Source organism: Haplochromis burtoni, unplaced genomic scaffold (assembly GCF_018398535.1).
Source record: "Haplochromis burtoni strain Fernald_Lab_line unplaced genomic scaffold, NCSU_Asbu1 Contig_216, whole genome shotgun sequence".
Classification (NCBI taxonomy): domain Eukaryota; kingdom Metazoa; phylum Chordata; class Actinopteri; order Cichliformes; family Cichlidae; genus Haplochromis; species Haplochromis burtoni.
In genome coordinates, this window is record NW_024582577.1 from 829,792 (window position 1) to 849,870 (window position 20,079).

The window sequence follows — 20,079 nt, forward strand, 5'->3', positions numbered from 1 at the left end:
AAAAATTGCAATAATATCGTATCGTGCGTTAAGTATTGCGATAATATCGTATCGTGGGATGTATGGTGATTCCCACCTCTACTGGACAACAGATACGTTTTCCCCTTGCACGGTTATTTTTCCAGCGTGCCAAAAGCTGAACTGTATGCAAAACATCGCAAGGGACATGGACAGGGATACACAGCTGTCGAGTACTTTACTTCGAGGTTTTATTGATACCCATCCTGGATGCACAATAGATGAAATAAAAAGACTATATTTGCTTCCAAGAGATGCACTTGTCAAGTGAATAAAGGACTGTAGTACCGTGTAAATGTGAAAGCAGTGCCCTGTTCATTTATTAATCTTGTCTCTCTAGTTTTGGTACAATTCTTAAAATTTTGATTTTTTTTCTTAAGAATGTACTGAATTTAGATGAATGGGGGGGGGGGGATCTATTTTACTTTGATCCAAATATTTGTACATTAGCAGGAATGTAGCACAACATGGATCTTAAAGCACTAATGTTTACCAAGATATGTGCCGCCAAGATCACAGCACAAAAAAAAATAAAAATAAATATGTGACTACAAATCAATGAATAATTATAACAAATAACAGGTAATAAAATCCTGATAACCATTTTGGCCATAATTTTGGCCTACGCTAACTGGTGGATGAGGGTTGAAACTTCAAGCTTTGCCTAGTTTTACCAAAACTGCAAGATTGGGTATGAATTGCAGTCTGCGCACACACAATCGACCCACATGCAATTTTAATCAATTTGTCAATCCAACCTGGTGACCCACAACCTGCGTCAAAGGATGTAGTTATTCTTGGCACAGGTATATGGATGGCTCAATATTTTAGCTGTAGCTTTACCACTTAAGCAATTCTTATTGAGCACATGAGAAGCTTGATTTAAGTAAAGTTGGAAACCTATGCACCGAATCAAACTTACTAGACTGCTAACTCAAACGTGAACAAAAACACAAACAACACATTTTCCAACCGTTTTGAATTAGATGAGTAACACTCACATTTCCATCAGAATGAGCCGCCCCCTGAGCTGGACAAACAGTACTTAAACTCTCTGTGCTCTGCCAATTGGACTGAAGTGCAAAACTGCAAATATTTTTGTTAAAATAGGAACTTAGTGCATTTTTTTTTTTTTTTTTTTTTTTTAAACAAACAGTGCATTTACTGTGATACTGTGCCACCAAGATCATCCTCCTTCCTACAAATAAATACATAATCCTCCTGGACTCTGTGGTTTTTTTTAGACCAAAATGTTGGCAGGTATGTCATCCTTATATCAAGAAGAGCTGAAAATGTAGTACTGTATTTTTCAACTGGCACGACTAAATAAATGAATATCAATAAACTTACCTTTCTGTTCCTTCCTTGCATTCAGTGATCCACCACCACATTATGAACATATTAAGGAAGCCTTACCAACAAGGACCTCCACAGCTGCCAGGGAGTCATCCTCCCAGTTTGCATCTTCCAACTTTTCTTCCTGGACTTCCTTGGGATTGGGGCTGATGGGATAGAACTGCCTCCACTCTTCGATAAGCTTCTGAGTAGGGTGGTCTGACATCTTAAAAGCCTGGCCAGTGAGGGTCCCATTCAAGCCATATGGGCTCAGGATGACTGTAGGGCAGAGTTACAGTACTTTAATTCTAAAAACAAAACGTTGGTCTAGTTCCATTTAATGCATGACTACTGTGCACAACTATTGTGATCTTACCTTGCAAGGGGCTGGAGCTTTGCTGTGCAAGGCTTAGGTGTTCCTCGCTCAATCGCTGAAGAGGCTGATGCTGAGCTATCTCAACACTCGTGCACACGTTGCTGTCCCCATGTACAAAGAAGTTGAATGCACAAGAAAGGTGCTCACTGCAAGGTGAATCAAAGACAGAAAGAGGTACTGTTATGCTTAGAAAGAGTGGTATACAACAGAAGCTCATCAGTAAATGAATAAACAAACACTTGTCTCAAACACCTAGAAGATAAACTCCCTAAGGGCAACTGAGATTATCGGTGTACTCTCTTTCATTCACTGTTAAGGAATGACTCAAAGAAAAAAGGCAGGGCTGATAAGGGTGAAGATAATGGAAACCATACAGTTCCTTTCATATTCCACTGGCCTCATTGATTCATATCACGTGATAATGGTAGGTTCCACATACACAAGGCTAATACCGCCAATCAGATGGTGCACGCAGTATACACACGGATTTAAAAATTGCTGTAAAGCAAACTGACAATATGACGCACAAATATGCATAAGAAATTCTTATAGCACTGAAATGTGAAAACAATGCCATCTTTATTTTCTAACCACGTCTGGAAGGCCAGGCAGCAAAACTCACTAAAATAGTACTCGTTGACATGATTTCTGTAAAACCACAGCGCAAACTCAGCAGTTTCCAAAGACTGCTGTGTTTACCAGTCAGGGAGGGCAGGCGACAGCAAGGCTGCCAGACTCCTCTGTTAGAGGTGCAGCTTCTCTGCCACAAAACAAGCCTGTGGACCTCTTTATGTAAAAACAGAAGCTAAAAACCAGTGAGCAATAAATCACCTCCTCTTCAACACAACAGCCTTTTTATACAACTGCTAAAACTCTTTAAAACCATTGAAAAAGTAGCCAGAGGGAACTAAGCCAAAGGCTTGTGCATCAAACACAAAGTCACCCTGGATGAACACACACAAGAAATTGAAACTCAAATGAGCTTGTCGGGAAACTCTGGGGTCCTCCAGGCTCCTTATTCAACAGCAGATGCTAAATCTATGTCACCACCCTTATGGTACAGCATTACACAACTCCATTCTGAACCAGGCAGATATTTATGTGTTACTGTTGCTAGTTCACCTCAAGCTTGTATTTGTACAACAACAACAGCCCAGTTTTGGGCTTTGGAGAGATGCGAACAATAAATGTCTCTCTTTAACTTTTTTTTTCTCAAAAGCCTACAATTTCACAGAAAACTATGGAAGCAATACCGTTCCTGCTGTTTGAGCCAGTGAGATCAGTAACTGCGATAATGGAATTATTTATTCTATTTTGTTTTATGTCATTCCACATTAACTACATCACATGTCAGCAGTGCTGTAGTTAAAGCAGCACATTTTGCTAGAAGCAGAGCAACGCTGCATGAAGGGCACCAGCAGTTCAATGGCATTTCACACTGGCTACAACAACAAATCACCTTATTTGTTACTTAATTTTGATTTTACAGCAAGCAGTGAACAGTGCCTTCTCACATGGCTTTTCCATAAATCTTTTCTTCATTATGTTAGGTCTAAAACTCCAACAGAACCATTTATTTCACTTAAAGTACCGTAACAATTTGTTATCACCTTCCTTAATCAACTGTCTCATCTGCTCTGCTTTATGAGTGGCGAGAAGTGCACACAGTGAAACAGCGAACAGAATAATAGAGCAGAGACACCGGGGTGGCTGTAAATTACAACAAAACACAAAAATTCACACTGAGCTGAAAGGGCCAAATAAATTAGATAAATGTAATTATATATTAAATCTAATTAGATCTTTTTATTTAGTCCAAAGTAATAACATTAAGAATCAATTAATAACATTTTTAAATGAAGTTATTTATTTATTACACAACTTGGATGTTTCCAGTGAACTTATTAATTCAACAGTGGTATTGGATGGGTATCTGTATCAGCGCTTGGACTCAAAAAGATGGATTGGTTCACAGCAAATGAAACAGCGTAGCATGACAATGTGCCATGCCAGTGATGTGATTCAAAAGCTGCCATAATCCATCACATCATTAGATCTTGTGCAATTCCACGAATCAGAATTTTCTGAGACCTGAAGGATGTCATAGAGGCGAACCAACACTGAGTCAGTTGTACATGAATACAAAAGGTACAGACCACAGTCGTGTATCTATTAAGGATTATATCAGAGATGCAGATGTTGTGTTAAAGGCAATACTTTAATGTCGTGATTACACTGCTCAAAGAAAGACTTAAAAAGTGTGCAAAACACTATTTTCCTTATAAGAAAAGGGTGGCTCAACCCTAAAAACAGATATAAGCTGACCACAGCATAGTCAAAACAACACATGCAACATTTCCCAAGCTGCGTCACAAATGGTAATGTGAATGATTAAAGAATGTGAAAGGCCAGATATTGTTATACTAACTTCACACCATAAAGAGCACATCAGCTCAGCTGAATTTCCCCCGTAACTTAAGCAGTACACATGCACTTAAATTACCCTGTTTTTAGCATGTCTAACACATGCGTGCTTCAGTTCCTGATTCCTACATATGTCACATTCCATGGTTTGTTCTGCTCTGATTAAAGAAAGCTGGAAAAAAACAAAAACCCATACATGAATTGAATTTTCAAAAAAAACACTCCAACAGCCAACATGACTAATGTTTTACCCTTCAGCACAATCACAATTCATGGCACTTTACTCCACTGACATGTTTACCGTAAGCAATTGTATTAGTCCTTTTGTGTTATAAAAAAAAACACCCTGACGTATGTGTAAGCTCAGGCTTAATGTGGAAAGGAACTTCTGTTGCGTCTTTGGTTCATAGTGAACTTTGTCTTAATCGGCCCTACAGATAGCAAACTATGAGATGAATATGCTCTTGTATCAGTACAAAAGACTGAATTGAACCCCAGTTAAGAGTACAGAGTATTACAAGAGAAGTGTCATCTTTAATTTAACAATTCACAGAATATCCTACAATTTTTCTAGAAAGAAGCAGGACATACCTTTTATTAATGGTCTTCTCCTCCTTTTGGTATGGCTTGACAAACCACTTGCCAATACGAACAAAGCCCCGGTTCATGAGGCAGCGCTCCAGCAGGTTGTGAATGGCTTTGAACAGGAGCGTTCGACACTCATAGGATAGGCCACTTTCCCACTCACCATCCTCCTCACCTGAAACAAGGCAGATGCAAACATGATGACTTTAACAATCAAAGCTTTTTTCCCTGATAAAGCTAACCAGTGTTAAATGTACTTGGTTTTGTCATACACCCGTAGCCTTAATTTGGCTATGCAAAAAACAAACAAACAAAAAAAAAACCCAAAAACACCACAGTTACAGCTGCTCTACCGCATATAAATACAGGAAAACATTTAATATTAATAAAAGTCTTAGTTGCTGTTATGTAATGACGTGATCCAAAATAAAAGGCTTCAACCCAGTTACTGACTTATGTAACAGAAAATAAACTATTTTGTTAAATTACAGAGAAATGATTATCTAGGTGAAGCTTACTCATGCCATTCCTTTCTGATCATCAAGAGCTATACTCCCTGCATAGTGGAAAATTCTTCCAACTATCTTTGGAGCTCAAGAGAGATTTGAAAAATTGTTGCCAACTCTGTCTCTTTAATGAGCAATTTCTACAAGTAACACTTTATCACACCTGAGACAAAATACCTGTGTGTTAGCCCCTAAGGGTACTTCTTCTCTAAGAATATGAATATCAACAAAGCAGGATTGAATCTCCAGAAATCTAGAAGTGTGTCAGGTGACTGTGATGCACAACAACTTGTTCTAATCCTGCCATGCAAGTCTGCGTCTCTATGGCTGAGGGCCAATCAATTTCACAAGGCTTTAAAGACATTCAAAGACCAGTTAGCCACAAATTCAAGGGCCTTAGAAATTATTTTTAATCAGACTTTGCATCATCAAAAATGTATAAGAATTTTTTTTAAATGCAGTAAGCATTTCAGGACAGCATCTCTAGAGAGGTTTGTTATTAATATCAACAATTACACACTTCAATTTCAAATTGTTCAGATGGCACAAACTGAACTAACTGCTGCAAAAGCACAAGAGTCCACATATAATTTGGAGTAAATCACCAAATAACATTGGAATTTAATTCAGCGAAATGAAATAAACATTTTCATCTAATAAACTCTGATGTTGTCAGAATCACAAATCTTGCAGAATTCGTGGAGAGGTTAAATGAACTTACTTAAGAGCTCATTGTGGATAAGCTCTGCAAAACTGGGGTCATCACCCCACCAGAAGAGCCAGAGCTCTCTGCGACCCGGGGTTTGGTGCCTCCTCCAAACACTCAACACATCTGCCGCCAAGCATCGGCTGAAACTGCACAAGATCGGGTCCTCCTCAGTCACAGGGAAAAGGATTGGCGAGGAGGTGGGTCCTTGCCACACAAAACGCCGCCATTTTATTCCAGTCAAATCAGCCTTAAAGAGAAGAATAGTGATGTGAGAATGAACACAGAGAAAAACTGAAGAGCATAAAGCTAATTTCCAGCTGTTTACTGCATAACTCTTCATGCATCTTGACCGAACACACTACAGTAACAAGCCAGCCACTGCTTTCGCTGCTAAAATTACTTTCAATTCAATTAATTTTATTTTATTTATATAGTGCAAAATTACAACAGCAGTTGCCTTAGGTGCTTTATATTGTAAGGTATAGATCCTACAAGTATATTGAGAAAAAAGAAAGAGGAAACTTTGAATAAGCAAAGCTGAAAATTGAGGTTTGTTTACACTGTTGAAAGTTTTCCTGTACTCTTTACACTTGCCAAGATGATCACGCCTGAAGGCATAACACACAACTATAAGGAAATAATTTACAACCAACAAGTTAACAACCAATGACAGACCTGTCAGTTTAAAACCAGACTGATCTGTCTCAAAATGGTTGGTGACAGCCACAATTAATTTGCTTGCAGTGCAGTTTAAATCAAGGGAAAACAATATGTTCAGCTGGTTTTAGAGAAACTGCTCGTTTAGTTGTTCTTTTTACCACCATGTAAATAACGTTATTGCTAGCGGAATATTTTAGCACTCAGTGCAGTGTAAACACAAGATCATGCCATATTTATCAACCAGCCTTCAACATAGTTGTCATGCAAAATGTGCTGGCTCTGTTATGAAAGTTGGCTCAGATCACGATTTGTTAGTTGCAGGCCCGATGCCTTCACTCCAATCTGCAACTGACGTTACAAGGCTTGTTGCCTTATTAGCCAAAATGGCTTTCTGGCCTCTCAGGATCGCTAACGCTCGCTAGCTCACAGAGCAGAGTCTTACCAGGCAGAAGAGGTTGGAGTGGCAGTCCTCCAAACTGGCCCCGTTTGGTACAAAGCACGAACTCATCCTTTCACTGCGTAGTTGTAACGTTAAAATCCATGTTCTCAATCATCTTCGGGGGGCAATAGCCGATCTGGGTAACTCGCTTGCGAAGCTATGTTCAGCTCTAATTATCCCGTTAAAGCGCTGCCAACTTGCTAGCGTCAGTTAGCTGACGCTAGCTAAACAGTCAACTTCTAACCGGCGCTAGCCACCACCACTAGCCTGGCAGCTAAGCTAACGTTAGACAGACAGCCAGAACGCGTCAACTGTAAGCTTCTCGCTATACGATTCATCAATCCTATTTGAAATGTATTGTCTGATCTGGTTAGCCGCAAGCCTGCGGCTACATCACCTCAACATTAAATAATCATCGATAACAAATCGAAGAAAAACTAGCGTTAAATACAACACTGGAAAAAGTTAAATGCGCAATAAAAATACGAGCTCAAAAACTTAAAAGAAAAACTTAGATGCTGGTATGCTAATGCTAATGGCAGCTAGCTGCTCTGAAACAATTTCAAAGCGGAGGAACTCGCCCCTCCTCCCCCTGAGCTAGCCTAGCCTGCTAGCACATTCGCTAACATACCAGAGCTCCAGCGTTAGCTCGCCAGCTAAATAAAACAACCCGCTACGCCGCCCTCCTTTTCACCAAAACCACCATGGTGCTCCGTCATATTAAAACTACCCTTAAAACGAATGAAACACCCCAAACTAGCGTGACTACTCATCAGCTACTCTTCTCTGCCTGCTCCATAGGTCCAGCAGATTTCCATTATTTCAGTTCATGTATTGAATTCTTTAATGGCGGCCAGGAGGACAACTCTGCCTCTCAGCTCCTATTGGCCAATTTGTGGTAATGGGGGCGTGATCCGGCTTCAAGTAGCTCCATGACTTCACAGTTTACAAGATGAAAGCTCCAGTGCATCTGTCATGCAGTGGTCACTCCTCAGTGATGCCTGTTAACGTGCATGTTTCACTGTGCATCATCTGCTGCATGGACAGTTATGGTTAAATATTTGGTGAATTATTGTTGGTTGTGGGAACATGTGTGTGTTTGTTTGCATTGTTATGTAAAGGCCCTGATTGTAAAAAAAACAATCAAAAAAACAAAACAAAAAACAAAACTGAGTTATTCTATTGTCTTCTGGGGCGTTTGCGTTGTGCATTGAATAATAATAACTAGATGACACGAAGTCATCTAGTTATTATTATTTTTATAATTATTACTGAAATTATTTCAAATGCAAATAAAGAACCAACATTTGCATGAAACACAAACACTGATCCGGCTACATACATATAGTTGACAAATTAATATGCATATATAGGGAAAATGAAGAATAAAGAAAAAAACACATTCAGTAGTAATAATTTATTTAAGTGCATTTTTGAAATTTACTTTGAAATTAATATAAACAAACTTTTTCATGCATTGCAACACCCTTAAGAAGCAAACTCAGTTTAATCAAATAAAACTCCTTTGTTCTAGATGAATCTACAAATATGTTACCGCAGTTTAAATTTATGTGTGCATTTCAGAACAGCTGTATTGCAGTCTCAAAATAGAAAAGGCATCAATCACGAGTTAAATCTTCATACTTTTTTAAAATCTAACAACAACAACAACAAAAACAGACATAAACAGATAAATTCAAGGGAATATTTTAAATAATGAAGAAATCTAGGTCAAACTGTGTAGACAAAGATGGATACGTCACTGATCCCAGCGGTGTTCAATAATGTGAACCTCAGCTGCATTTTTGCATGGACAACTTTTTCTCTACCCCCTCCTCAACGTTATTGCAGCGCTAAGTAAACAGCTTCGCCATCCACCGGGCTGGTTATTTTGGTGCTTTTTATGTCACACGGGCTGTGAACTTGATGCTTTCAGACGGATTGGACGTGCACACCTTCCTGTCATTTCCACAGCAGACCACAAGGCGGAGCCTCCGCACGAGCCTTAACTGGTGAAGCGTCCCTCCCCAGAGTGGGCGGGGCTTAGGATGCGTCGAGAAAATGTCAACAACATGCCGCAGACTTCCAGAGAAACAGAAAGTGAGGAGGGAATGAGGGACAGACAACAAAGAAAGGAAGAAACCCCGGTGTCTCATAACATCGTGACTTTAATATCTCAGTTCGCAGATGATAATTTAACGCTCGTGCGGGTAGGAGTCTCCTTTGTTTGAAAACTGCGATGTACAGACAGCATGGTTACTTCACTGTCAGCCTACATCTGCATTTAATCTTTCACTTGTTGGTAGCCTATATGTTGAAAGGAAGGACTGTGGTCTCATGCAAAAGCCTTCATGGCGCTGACCAGATGTCCTTTCTCTAGTTGTCTCCAGCAAAGTATAGTGCTCATGTGCATTATCAGCGACCAGCACTTTAGCCTGGTTGGTAACATCACTCTCATCCCATTACTATTCTCTTGTCTCCCCCAGAATATAAGCACTGGACTGGCCATTGCTGGTGTAATTGTCATAGCAAGGAGTATCAAACTGGTAAGGGAGAAAGACCCTCAAATGTTCAGTTGCACATTCACCCTGCTGATAGGTGTCCATTGTGTGCTATCTCAATTTGCTCTCTCAATGCGACATCCTACTACATAAGATGTCATTTTTTCTGTGTTTTTCTAGAATGAGTCATTCAGTTGTCTTGTTCCACCTCTGTAGATCACAAAATTTCAAGCTGCGTGTGACATCCCCGCACGCTTTATTGAGAGGAACGTCAGCCTTCGTGGGAAAGTCCATTCCATCACAGAGAAAGGATTTAAAGTGGAGCATGTTCCAATTTATCTGCCTGTTATCTCTCCATTACTTTCAAAGTATAAGGGTAATACGGGAGAGAGGAGATCATGAAAGCATGTGCACTATCACACCAGAAATACATGGTCTATACGATTCAGAGCCACTAATCTATGGCTTAGCAGCGTAATTATTTAATCTTTTTGCGCCATAATATAATTGTGGTGTTTTTACTTTGCAAAGTCGGATATATTTTATTAAATTGCCATGACTGAAAGTGGCAGGTAAGCCTGTTAGCTACTATATCAGGTCACAGTAGTCACTGAGCAATGAAATCATAAGGTGCAGCATCAGCTACTTCACAAAGGACACAGATAACACGTTTGCCCCACCTGACTCAAGATTTCAAACCTGATCAGTCATTTAGTATAGAGAGGGTTCAATTTGTCTTTGCATCTAACAACAATTTTTTTTCTTTATTGTTAAATGTAAAATGCAGCATTTCAGTAGTGACACCACTAAACTGTTACATTATGCTCACACTACTAAAAAAAATACAGTTTCAGGCCTTGCTCAAAATTCATATTCTAAACAGAATACATAAAATGTCAGGTAAAGGCTTTGTCTTTCTTCTTTTCAGATGTATCTACATCCCTGCTGCTGGTCCATCTTGCAGGAGTGGAGCTGACACCAGAGGGGAAACTATGGCTGGAGAAGAATGTGGCCCCTTCCCAAATGGTGTGGTTGAAGCTTATCAGCCGAGAGGACGACATATTGTATTGTTTGGTGTCTCAAAGCAGGGTAAGGCAAACTTTATGTGGAAAAGTGAATAATTAATTTCAAGTTATAAAGTGATATTTCCCTGTCTTCTCCCATCTCTCCAGAAGGGGTCATTGAGGAGCTACTGTATGAACGAAGAGGTACTCAGGCTCGGACTGGCTCGCACTGCCCCCGTAGCTGGTGTCCTCCCTGACTCGCGCCTCTACTGGCGTCTCCACAGACGACTGCACAGGGCAGAGGTGAAAGCTGAGAGGAAGGGTCGGGGTATGTGGAAGGAGGACACCCTGTGGGAGAGAACTTCCAAAGCTATCAGGGACAACGCTGTATTCAGACTCATGAAGAGGATCTTTAAAAGAACCTGATGCACCAAGTGAGCGATGATTTCCAAGTCAGAATCCCAAAACCTTTGTTGGAAGTGTTGAAGTGGAAGCCAAAAATGTGATATTTTACATTCCCTTTATTGTGCACTTAGGATTTCTTTAAGTCTTTGATCTGCTTTATTTTCTCTGATACTTAAAAACTATTTCCAAGAAGTACATTTATGCATCAAATCCTTAGTGCACCTGTTGCAAATGATTGAAACATGTTTTACTGTTTCTCAGTCATAAAAAACTTAAAATGATTAAAAAGGTTGTTGAAAGCTCTTCTTCCCTGAGCTTTCATTACCAATTAAACTAGAGCTAGACACAGCCTCGTCTGTTGGCGTGTGTGTGTGTGTGCGGGGGGAAACCCCACTAAACTCAAGACGGGGGTGGGGTATTTAATGGTGTTCAAAATAAAGGGGGGTCCACTTGTCCACAGTTGCTATAGAAACACTAAATGTGAAATACAAAGCGACTCCAAGGCTAAACTCTATATTGGTGGCCCCCAAACCCCATGGGAGCCTTATATATTGAGTGTGTGTGTGTGAGGGGGCTTTTAAGTACCTATAAAGAGGGCCCTTTTAGTTGTAATGTGACCAGTACATTTAAGCACTAAGCACAGTGGAAAATGGGAGATCAAATCTATTCTCTTTCAGAACGCTACATGCTGTTATTGTAGGCATGATTGAAAAATCTCATGAGTGATATTTATCTGCAAACGTTATTCTAATCAGCATACATCGACACCTGCACCAAAGCTAATTTCCTGTTGAGGATCCTGCTCCTGTTATTGCCTTTTCAATGCCAACATTACACCTTGTGCCTGTGGCTGTTACACATGCTTCATCCGAGCATGGCAGATGAGGAGGAGGAGGTCCTGCAAAAATGAGGCCAGTCAGCGATGCGTCGTGAGGGGTGCGGGGCGGGGGAGTCACAGTGTAGCGAGAGGTGAAGCAGTCAATCCAGTGGGGCACAAGGAGATTAGTGCAGAGGAGGAGGAGGAGGAGGGTCACAGGGGTAGAAGGGGATTTTGAGTTTGAACACAAAGGCAGAAGAGGAGGAGTCACAGTAGTAGGGAAAGGGAGTGAAGGCGGGGGGGAGTGATGAATCAGATTTCTCTTTTGTTGTGCAAATGTTACTAGCCACTGTTACTGCCTAAGAGGCTGGTGATTGGTGGGCTGGTTTAAATTGTAAGGTGCATTTCAGGCTGATGGCTGTTGCTGCTACACAAACTGTCACTGAGGGAGGAGTGGGAGGGAAACCACGGCTGTGACAGACAGCAGGAGGAGGGCAACGTTTCTAAAGCAAGTGATCACAGAGAGAGTGTGCTGTTTAATCAGGAGGTTTAAATGTTTTAGTTAGCTGTTGGTGTAACTTCTTCTTGTATCTCAATTAAATAATGGCAATTTTATATTTTTGGAGATAGCTGAGCAGTACTGACATATAGTAAATAGTTCAAAATTAGTTTCCAGGTAACCAGGGAGCCTTGATTTAGAGGAGCCTGTTTCTTATACATTACCAGAAACGTTGATGACTGTTACAGTGTCCAGTATACTACAGTTAACATTTTGTGCAGATAAAGAAAAATAGAAACAGATATGTCTTACTGGAGAAAGCATTAGTAAAGACGCCAGCTTACGGAGGCTTATGCCTTTAAATGTTGAAGTATATAAAAAGCCCGTTGTGTCTTTTTAGTTTTAACTTATGTAAATCAAAATCTGAGTAAATTATGAAACACGGTCCACTCCGAAATCCATTCCAGGCTTTCCACAGTTTACTAGTCCCACACCAGTAGTAGTCATTTGAAAAGGCACCATGCTTGATCTAGTGGTGGGTTCTTACCCACACAGTGAAGTTGTTGGAGTCCTCCCTGCCTTAAACCAGACCACTGGGACTATAACAGATTTACACTAGTGCCTAATGCTATGGAAGTCCAGAGCCTGAAGGACTGCTGTATTACTACCAGTGAAAGTGGCCCGATTTTGTGAAGAAGGACAACTTAACTTCAAAATCAGAAACTGGAGTAAAAGACGTAAGTGGGCTGATAGATTCTTTCTTTCTTAAAAAAAAAACGGCAAGACAGCAACTCATTAACTGTTACTAACTTAAAAGGCTTACTTCCCAACGGTGCACTTTAAGACTAAAACAATCTGCACTCACTCTGCTGTCACTTTAAATGTACTGTTGTTAGGACACTGTATGCAGTATCCAAGCAGCTGTGCACCTGTTAAACCTGTGTGTCTACCTGCACACAAGCTCTATAAAACCAAAACTCAAGACATTTCCATCCTTATCTTTATTGTCCTGCTCCAGGTAAGACAGAGTCAGGCTTAAAACATATCTCGGATCACTTTGACGAAAACAAAGTGAATAGCCTCATGTGATCATTTTTACATTTCAGTCTTGTTCTTTGGCTTGAATGCTGCCGTAGTCAGTAATTAATCAGTGTGACCGATTAAACATTTCTGTGACATTCAATTTTGGCCACTTGCTCTTTGCCATGCGAGCTTTAACAACACAGATTTGCAGCAGGGCAGCATAACAAAGGCCTTTATTACACTCAGCCGGTAGCCATCCCCGAAAAAAAGAGATGGGGCACTCCCCCATCCCAGAGCATACTCCTTGGGGATTTTTGATTTGATTTGAGTGGGTTATTGTGAGTGGCTGGCCTATGTGAAAGGCAAAGGGATTTAAAGACACAGGGAGCACAAAGTAACTCTCCTCACTGGTGCTACTGCCTCATAAACTTTACAGAATGCTGTCAGCTTTTAATACAGGGACTGTCTTTGTGTGTTTTACTGGATGAAGTATACGCGGACGGGTGACAAATTAAAGGAAAAATGTTAACCTGTGTAATGAGAGTGTCCGAATGTGGGGAACATTTTAATGGTAAAGTCTGGGTTTCTGTAACCTGCGATAAAATATTTCTATCATCATTGGAGTGGTGTCTTTTATGATGACAATACCGCATCCACAAGAAACAAAGTGTCATTAAAGCTTGACAAAGTTGACACAGTTTGACAAAGTGCTGATGAGAGGTAAAAGGGTGTCACATAGCTTAAATAAGTTCAGCTGCTTTTTTCCCAAGCCATTTAGAAAACAACACAAAGCTAATCAATAAAACACTAAAATAAATAAATAGAAGGTAAGAACACTTTGATCTAATTTTAAGACATATTTCAAAACAGGCAGTGAGGAAGCCGTCCTACCATGGGCAGAGAGGTCATTCAACAATTTTGGTCCATAAGGTTAGACTGAGCTCGCTATGCCCAAGTTGGAAATATCTGTTGAAAAAAAATGGTAATCCATGTTCCCCAAAGACTTAATATAGCATAGAATGTAGAATGGCAAAGCACAGTGAAACTACACTAGCAACCCGGTATGTTGTTTTTTTTATCTTTAATTTGTCAGCACACTATAAACTGTCATTAGTATATCATTTTTTCATGTGCAGTTCTGTCTTGTTGAGCTTAGTTTTCTATTGAATGAGTCAGCTGTTTTTTTCATCTTCTGTCACAATAAACACGCACTGGCAACAGCTATAACACTTTGCATCTATTCTATCACACACCCACATGCACTGTAAAAGCTGTGTGTGTGTGTGTGTGTGTGTGTGTGTGTGTGTGTGTGTGTGTGTGAAGGAATGCATCAGCCGTAAAGTGACTCCTTGTGTTGTGTGAGTTAAAGTATTGTGAACAGTGTATCAGCTTGCTGGTGTTGGGTTGTAGGAGTGGAAACATGATTCCTTGTGAGTGCCGGGATCACTCATGATCATGAATAATTTACATTTGTTGGTGGAAAAGAAAGGATGAGGTGATAAAGTGAACAGCTGAGGACTGAACTTTGGTAATTTTGTGAGAATAACTTTCTAACAATTTTCAGTCAACTATGCTGTAAAATGCATAACCGCAACTTGCGCAAAAACACTTGTTCCTCATATCAGTTTCCTCACATTGAAATGAGAAATCATCTGCGACATCTATCTGCTAAAGTAGGACAGTCTGGAAAATGGACTGGCGTTATTATAGCACCTTTCTTCTTAAGTCAAGCACTCAAAGTACTTCCTACTGCAAATCTTATTACACACACACACACACACACACACACACACACACACACACACACACACACACACACACACACACACACACACACACAGGAGCAACTTGGGGTTCAGTATCTTCCCCAAGGATACTTTGACATAGGATGGAAGTAGCCAGGAACCAGAGACTGGCTTTCCAATTGGTAAATGAGTTGCTCTTCCACCTGAGCAACAGAGGCCCTAGTCTGAGTCTAACCTGAGAGTGGGAAGAATCAGGAGGGGGAGTTGAGGGATGGCTTTGCTTGACATAAGCATGACTTCTAACCCTTACCCAACACTCAATTCAATGGTAAAGCATGGAAACCTTACCACACACACAAGTTCTCCACACAGATTTTCACTATTCAATTGAGACTGAGATCATAAAATTTTCGAAGATAACAGTAAATTCTGATATTGGTATTAATATATTCAATATATATATTAAGTGTATAGTAAAAGTATACCATATTTCTTTTTATGATTCTAAAAATACACATTTTTCCAACTATTATTGCGACCACGTGTTTATGCTAATCTAGCCATTCAGTTTCCCCTTGTGGTCTGTGGATGGACACGTTGTCATACTCCCAGAAACATTTTCCATCTGGGTAGACATATTTTAAAAGTGATTATTCAGAACAATTTTGAATTGATTTGCAATAACCTGAACTCTTAGAACAAAATCATTCCCCCTACACCAACACAAGTCCTCTGACTGTAGGAGTGAAGTGCCCAGGCTTTTCTTATAATTTATCACCTGTCTGTGGTTGGACTTATCCTGCTGACCCCTCTGTAACCTCAAGTTCCGCCCCGTATCCTTATCAGGTCAAAGCTCCGTGAAGCAGCTCTGACTAGGCAATTTAGATGTTATAACTTCCTTGTCCTTCCTCGTGGTCTGGTTAAAATATCTTACAGTTGTTTAAAGAATGAGTTCACTTGTCAGCCAACTGAACCACACAACTCTATGCACAGACATAAACACCCAAATTAGAAACGTATACTTAAACCTGTTTGAAAAAAACAAACACATTTCTAGTTTGTAATAATGTATTAAACAATACATTACAGTGTACAGTATTCATAAGTGTTCAAATGCCAATTCTTTGACTTTTGTTCCCCATACTTCCAGTGCAGTCTGTAATAACACATTACTGGATTAGTAGGTCACTCAGCCCTCTACTATAAAGCTATCTGTCTAGCCATCAGCATACCAAGTCTGTTTACTCTGTTCTGATAGCTGCTCAACAAGAAATTGCAAGGTACTCATTGACCACGGAGGGTTTACAAGTAGTGTGCTATTAGGATCCCTTTTATTCCCATTGGAGTTGTAGTTAAGGTCAGTGTTTAGAGAGTAACACATCTGTCTTCGGTATGAGCAGAACACCTCTGCTTGTGTTCATGGAATCAGTTTTATGGCGTCTATTTACAGATTTTAGGATAATATACGGTAGAGTAAAGCAATCTGACAAACTATGTACTCTGTGTAAGTGTAGCTGTACTAACTCTAAACATGACTGACAGATGGCCTCATGAGATAAAACAGAACAATCATTGTATGTCTCATTATTCGTGTCTGAGCAGCAAACTCTTTGTAATGTGTCAGTATGGCGTAACAGATGCTGCTCTTTGTGTCACAGTCATGAGAAGGGGACATTGTTCAGTGTACTGATATAAGGGCACATATTTTAGTCATGTCTCAAGAACGTTGCAAGTGGCCTTCAAGAAAAAAAACCCTCCCATTTTCTTGGAACATGATGCTGTTTTTTGCCCTTTAATATCACTGCCCCCAAAACTATTTTGTTCTAGGCCTGTAGAGCTTTTCATTAGCACTATTCATGTAAAGCATGGTTTCACTGCCGTTCAAATAAACTGGTGGTGCATACTGTGTTCAGGGTGTCCCCAAAATCAAATATTTTAATTCCTCAAAAAATAATCTCAGTCTCACTATAGACATTATGCTTAGCGTAAGGACTTTTTCATAACCACTAATCCAGATCATACAGAAACATATCAATGACTAACCTCATTCTCTTGGCTTACATTTTATCCATTTTCTGTGTCCTCAACCTATTTTTTCTGCCTCTGCGATATGGGGACACCCACACTGTTACTGAAAACTATAAAACCTTCTTCCTTCATCTTTCCTGTGCTAATGTTCATTATTAACCCAACTATAGATCTGCGACTGACCAAGAGGTAGCAGGTCATTATATGTTAACCCTCCAAATCATCAGTGCTATTTACATGTCTGACTTCCTTTACTTCCACAGTTAGGCAGTACTGTACATGTTTGATTATTTGTTCATTTATTTATTTATTTTAAGGAATATTTCTGTTAGATTAGGTAGATTGTCTAAATTACAGCTTTATTCTAACTTCTTTCAACCTCAAAAATCCTGCTTTTTATGGATGTCTTGACATTATACTTAGTTGTACAGCCTGGGAGAAGAGTAATACTATATGTACTGGAGTTAAAGGAGCATTTAGACATGGGGATGGCTGACAACATCTAATGTATTAAAACACGTGCAAACATCTGTGGACATACAGTATGTATGGCACAAATAGAATTTCTAACCAGCATAAAAATTAGTAACTGACCACCTTTATTCTCCAACACGGGGTGAACTCTCTCAGGGAAGCTTTCATTGTAATTTCTTAAATAGTCTTCAGGAATAGTTTTCCAGGCTTATTGAGGCACATTCAAAGCCTTTTTGTTCTGTTCTCTGTCAAGATGATCCCACACTGCTTCAGTAATGTTGAGATCTAGGCTTTGGCGAGGCCAGCCCATGACTGATAGCGTTCCATTGTGTGTTTTTCGTTTTCGGTATTCTTTTACTGCACTGACAGTATGTTTGGGATCATTATTATACAGAGAAATCAAGCTGTTGCCTGTCAGTTGCTTTCCAAATGGTGGTATTGCATGATTATTGCATGATGGATCAAAGTCTGATGGCTCTTCACTGCGTCCATAGTTCCATCAATTTTGACAAAATCTCGAACACCACTGGAGATCCAAACCATGACAGAGCCTCCACCGTGTTTTACAGATGGCTGCAGACTCTCACTGCTGAACCTTTCTCCTGACCATACTGATGAGGTTTAACCAAAAACTTTTAAATTTTGATTCATTAGTCAATAACACCTCTTGCCACTGATTTTCAGTCTGGTTCTCGTGTCAAACTTTGGCCTTTTCTTCCTGTGTTTTTTCCTGTAACAAATGGCTTCATGACAGCCACCATTGCAATGAGACCATTTCTAATGAAACTTCAAAAAACGTAAGATATTGTTTATCTATATATAGTTTTATAGCCATGACACTTGTTATTTTGTTCACCACATCCAGTTTTGTCAAAATGTTTGACAACTCAATGTTTGACTGGCTAACAGCTCCTTGGAAATCATCTTTTTGGTGCAAAAATGTTAATTTTTGACTGTCAAACTTTATTATGTTTGTTGTTTTTCATAATTTCAACTAAAGGGGACTAAATTATATCTTTGTACCAAAAGACACAATTTAAAACTTGTTCTTTGCCAAGTTGTCTCTTTTGTGTAGACACAACATTGGTTCACCCGCTAGCAGCCTTTTGAGGTTCATTCCTCTTGAAATGGTCAGATACAAGAATTGGATTGAAAATGAGTAAATACAGGCCACAGTCCAAAGATCTACAGAAACACTGGAGAAATGCTGTTGCAGATCACTTGATTTGAATGGAAAAAGTAAACTGGATGAATTTCTTGATTCTGCATGTAACAGCTAGCTTGTTGATGTTAGCTTGCTTCCTGGCTAATACTGTAGCTGGCCCAATACAATTTTTTGTTTTCATCCACATGCTGAGTTTGTGTTGGAGTCTGTGTTGAACTGAGATGCAGTTATTTGTTGTGTTAGTGAACTCCGTTTCCAAGCAGACATTAGCAAGTGTTGTATTCTGTTGACACTGTAGCGCACCGAAAGAGAGGCAATGAGGCAAGGCACTGTGAAACATGCATATGCACAACAATTTCACAGAAAATCCAGCATGTGTACTATACGCAGAAATCAGTCTGATGCAAAAAGCAATGAAAATCAATGAAAAGGTAATTTTGTAAACTATGTTACAACCCAGTCTCACACTGGCAATAAAATATGCAATGAATGCTTTAAAACTGCTTCATATTCTCACAAACAAAAATCTTTATGTTGGAGTAAACTCTCAGAGCAGGTGCAGAAAATGGCGTGGGCCTGTGGTTTTGTTATAATTTCAACATACACACTGCTCCGCATCCTGAATATGTGACCATTTGTGTTGTTCCTGATCTGTTATGCTGTTACCTCACAAAACAAAAAATCTATTATATATCCAAAACCTTTAGATGCACCTAAACCCTTAAACAACTGCAGGATACTTTAAGTATTATCAGACAAGGTGTTTGCAGATTATCTAAACCACTTCATTTGATGCTAAATTTGAAAAGGAATGGTTATGCAATGACTGTAATTTACCATTATAGCAAGGAACTGTTAGAAAACACTAGAAAAAAATATACTCTAATGAACTAAAATAAAATAAGAATTTAGAGGAAGGTTTAATATTTGGGGCATTCATGAATGTGTATTGAGACTCTTGGTGTGTCTAGGACTGTGAGCCAACAGCTTTCAACAGTTCTTTTTTTTTTTTATTGTAATACTGTACTGATTTTCCTAAACAATGCCTCTGACATGTACCCTCCAAACAATAATAATTAAAAATACTAAAACTAACACTCAAAATGAATCAAAAAGTAAACTAAGGCTAAACATTTTCAAACAAAAATTAAGCTGAAATGAGTTAACATGCTCTGGAAATTAACTGAAACTAAACTGACTTAAAGACAGAAAGTTAAAATGAAATTAAAATGAAAAAAAAAACTGATTAGAAAATACAAAACTATAATAACTCTGATTAGATCTCACCCTGGAGATTTAACCCACATCCACAAGCAGAGGCTTCAACATGCTACAGGTAACCTCTGCATTAGCACTGCATGCATAA

At 39.4% G+C, this 20,079-nt stretch overlaps 3 protein-coding genes across 4 annotated transcripts in view; 2 read left to right on the forward strand and 1 right to left on the reverse strand.

Annotated features, from left to right (window-relative positions):
* Positions 1 to 7,928, reverse strand: part of LOC102290644 (mediator of RNA polymerase II transcription subunit 13-like) — a 25,899-nt gene extending 17,971 nt beyond the window's left edge. For both annotated transcript variants that reach the window (XM_005937907.3, XM_014338599.2), the window contains exons 1-5: positions 7,056 to 7,928; positions 5,966 to 6,200; positions 4,745 to 4,913; positions 1,730 to 1,875; positions 1,435 to 1,632 (exon numbers count right to left, since the gene is read on the reverse strand). In XM_005937907.3, the coding sequence (XP_005937969.1) occupies positions 1,435 to 1,632; positions 1,730 to 1,875; positions 4,745 to 4,913; positions 5,966 to 6,200; positions 7,056 to 7,121 (814 nt within the window). In that variant the 5' untranslated portion in view covers positions 7,122 to 7,928. The remainder of the gene's footprint in view (positions 1 to 1,434; positions 1,633 to 1,729; positions 1,876 to 4,744; positions 4,914 to 5,965; positions 6,201 to 7,055) is intronic.
* A 1,143-nt stretch (positions 7,929 to 9,071) lies between these two features.
* c18h3orf33 (c18h3orf33 homolog (H. sapiens)) lies at positions 9,072 to 11,300 on the forward strand. The gene is made up of 5 exons (XM_005937908.3): positions 9,072 to 9,262; positions 9,539 to 9,598; positions 9,770 to 9,929; positions 10,482 to 10,642; positions 10,726 to 11,300. Exons 1-5 carry the CDS (start codon positions 9,101 to 9,103, stop codon positions 10,981 to 10,983), a joined length of 801 nt encoding a protein of 266 aa, XP_005937970.1. The 5' UTR covers positions 9,072 to 9,100; the 3' UTR covers positions 10,984 to 11,300.
* A 798-nt stretch (positions 11,301 to 12,098) lies between these two features.
* plch1 (phospholipase C, eta 1) overlaps positions 12,099 to 20,079 on the forward strand; it is a 71,705-nt gene continuing 63,724 nt past the window's right edge. Inside the window, exon 1 of the mRNA XM_005937911.3 lies at positions 12,099 to 13,015. The gene's annotated coding sequence lies outside the window, so the exon portion shown is untranslated. The remainder of the gene's footprint in view (positions 13,016 to 20,079) is intronic.

Bases quoted from the DNA above. Each gene is read 5' to 3' on its own strand.
- c18h3orf33 (XM_005937908.3), top strand. From the start codon at position 9,101: ATGCGTCGAGAAAATGTCAACAACATGCCGCAGACTTCCAGAGAAACA. The intron at 9,263-9,538 runs GTAGGAGTCTCC...TGTCTCCCCCAG, and splicing joins ATAATTTAACGCTCGTGCGG to AATATAAGCACTGGACTGGC. The intron at 9,930-10,481 runs GTAATACGGGAG...TCTTCTTTTCAG, and splicing joins ATTACTTTCAAAGTATAAGG to ATGTATCTACATCCCTGCTG.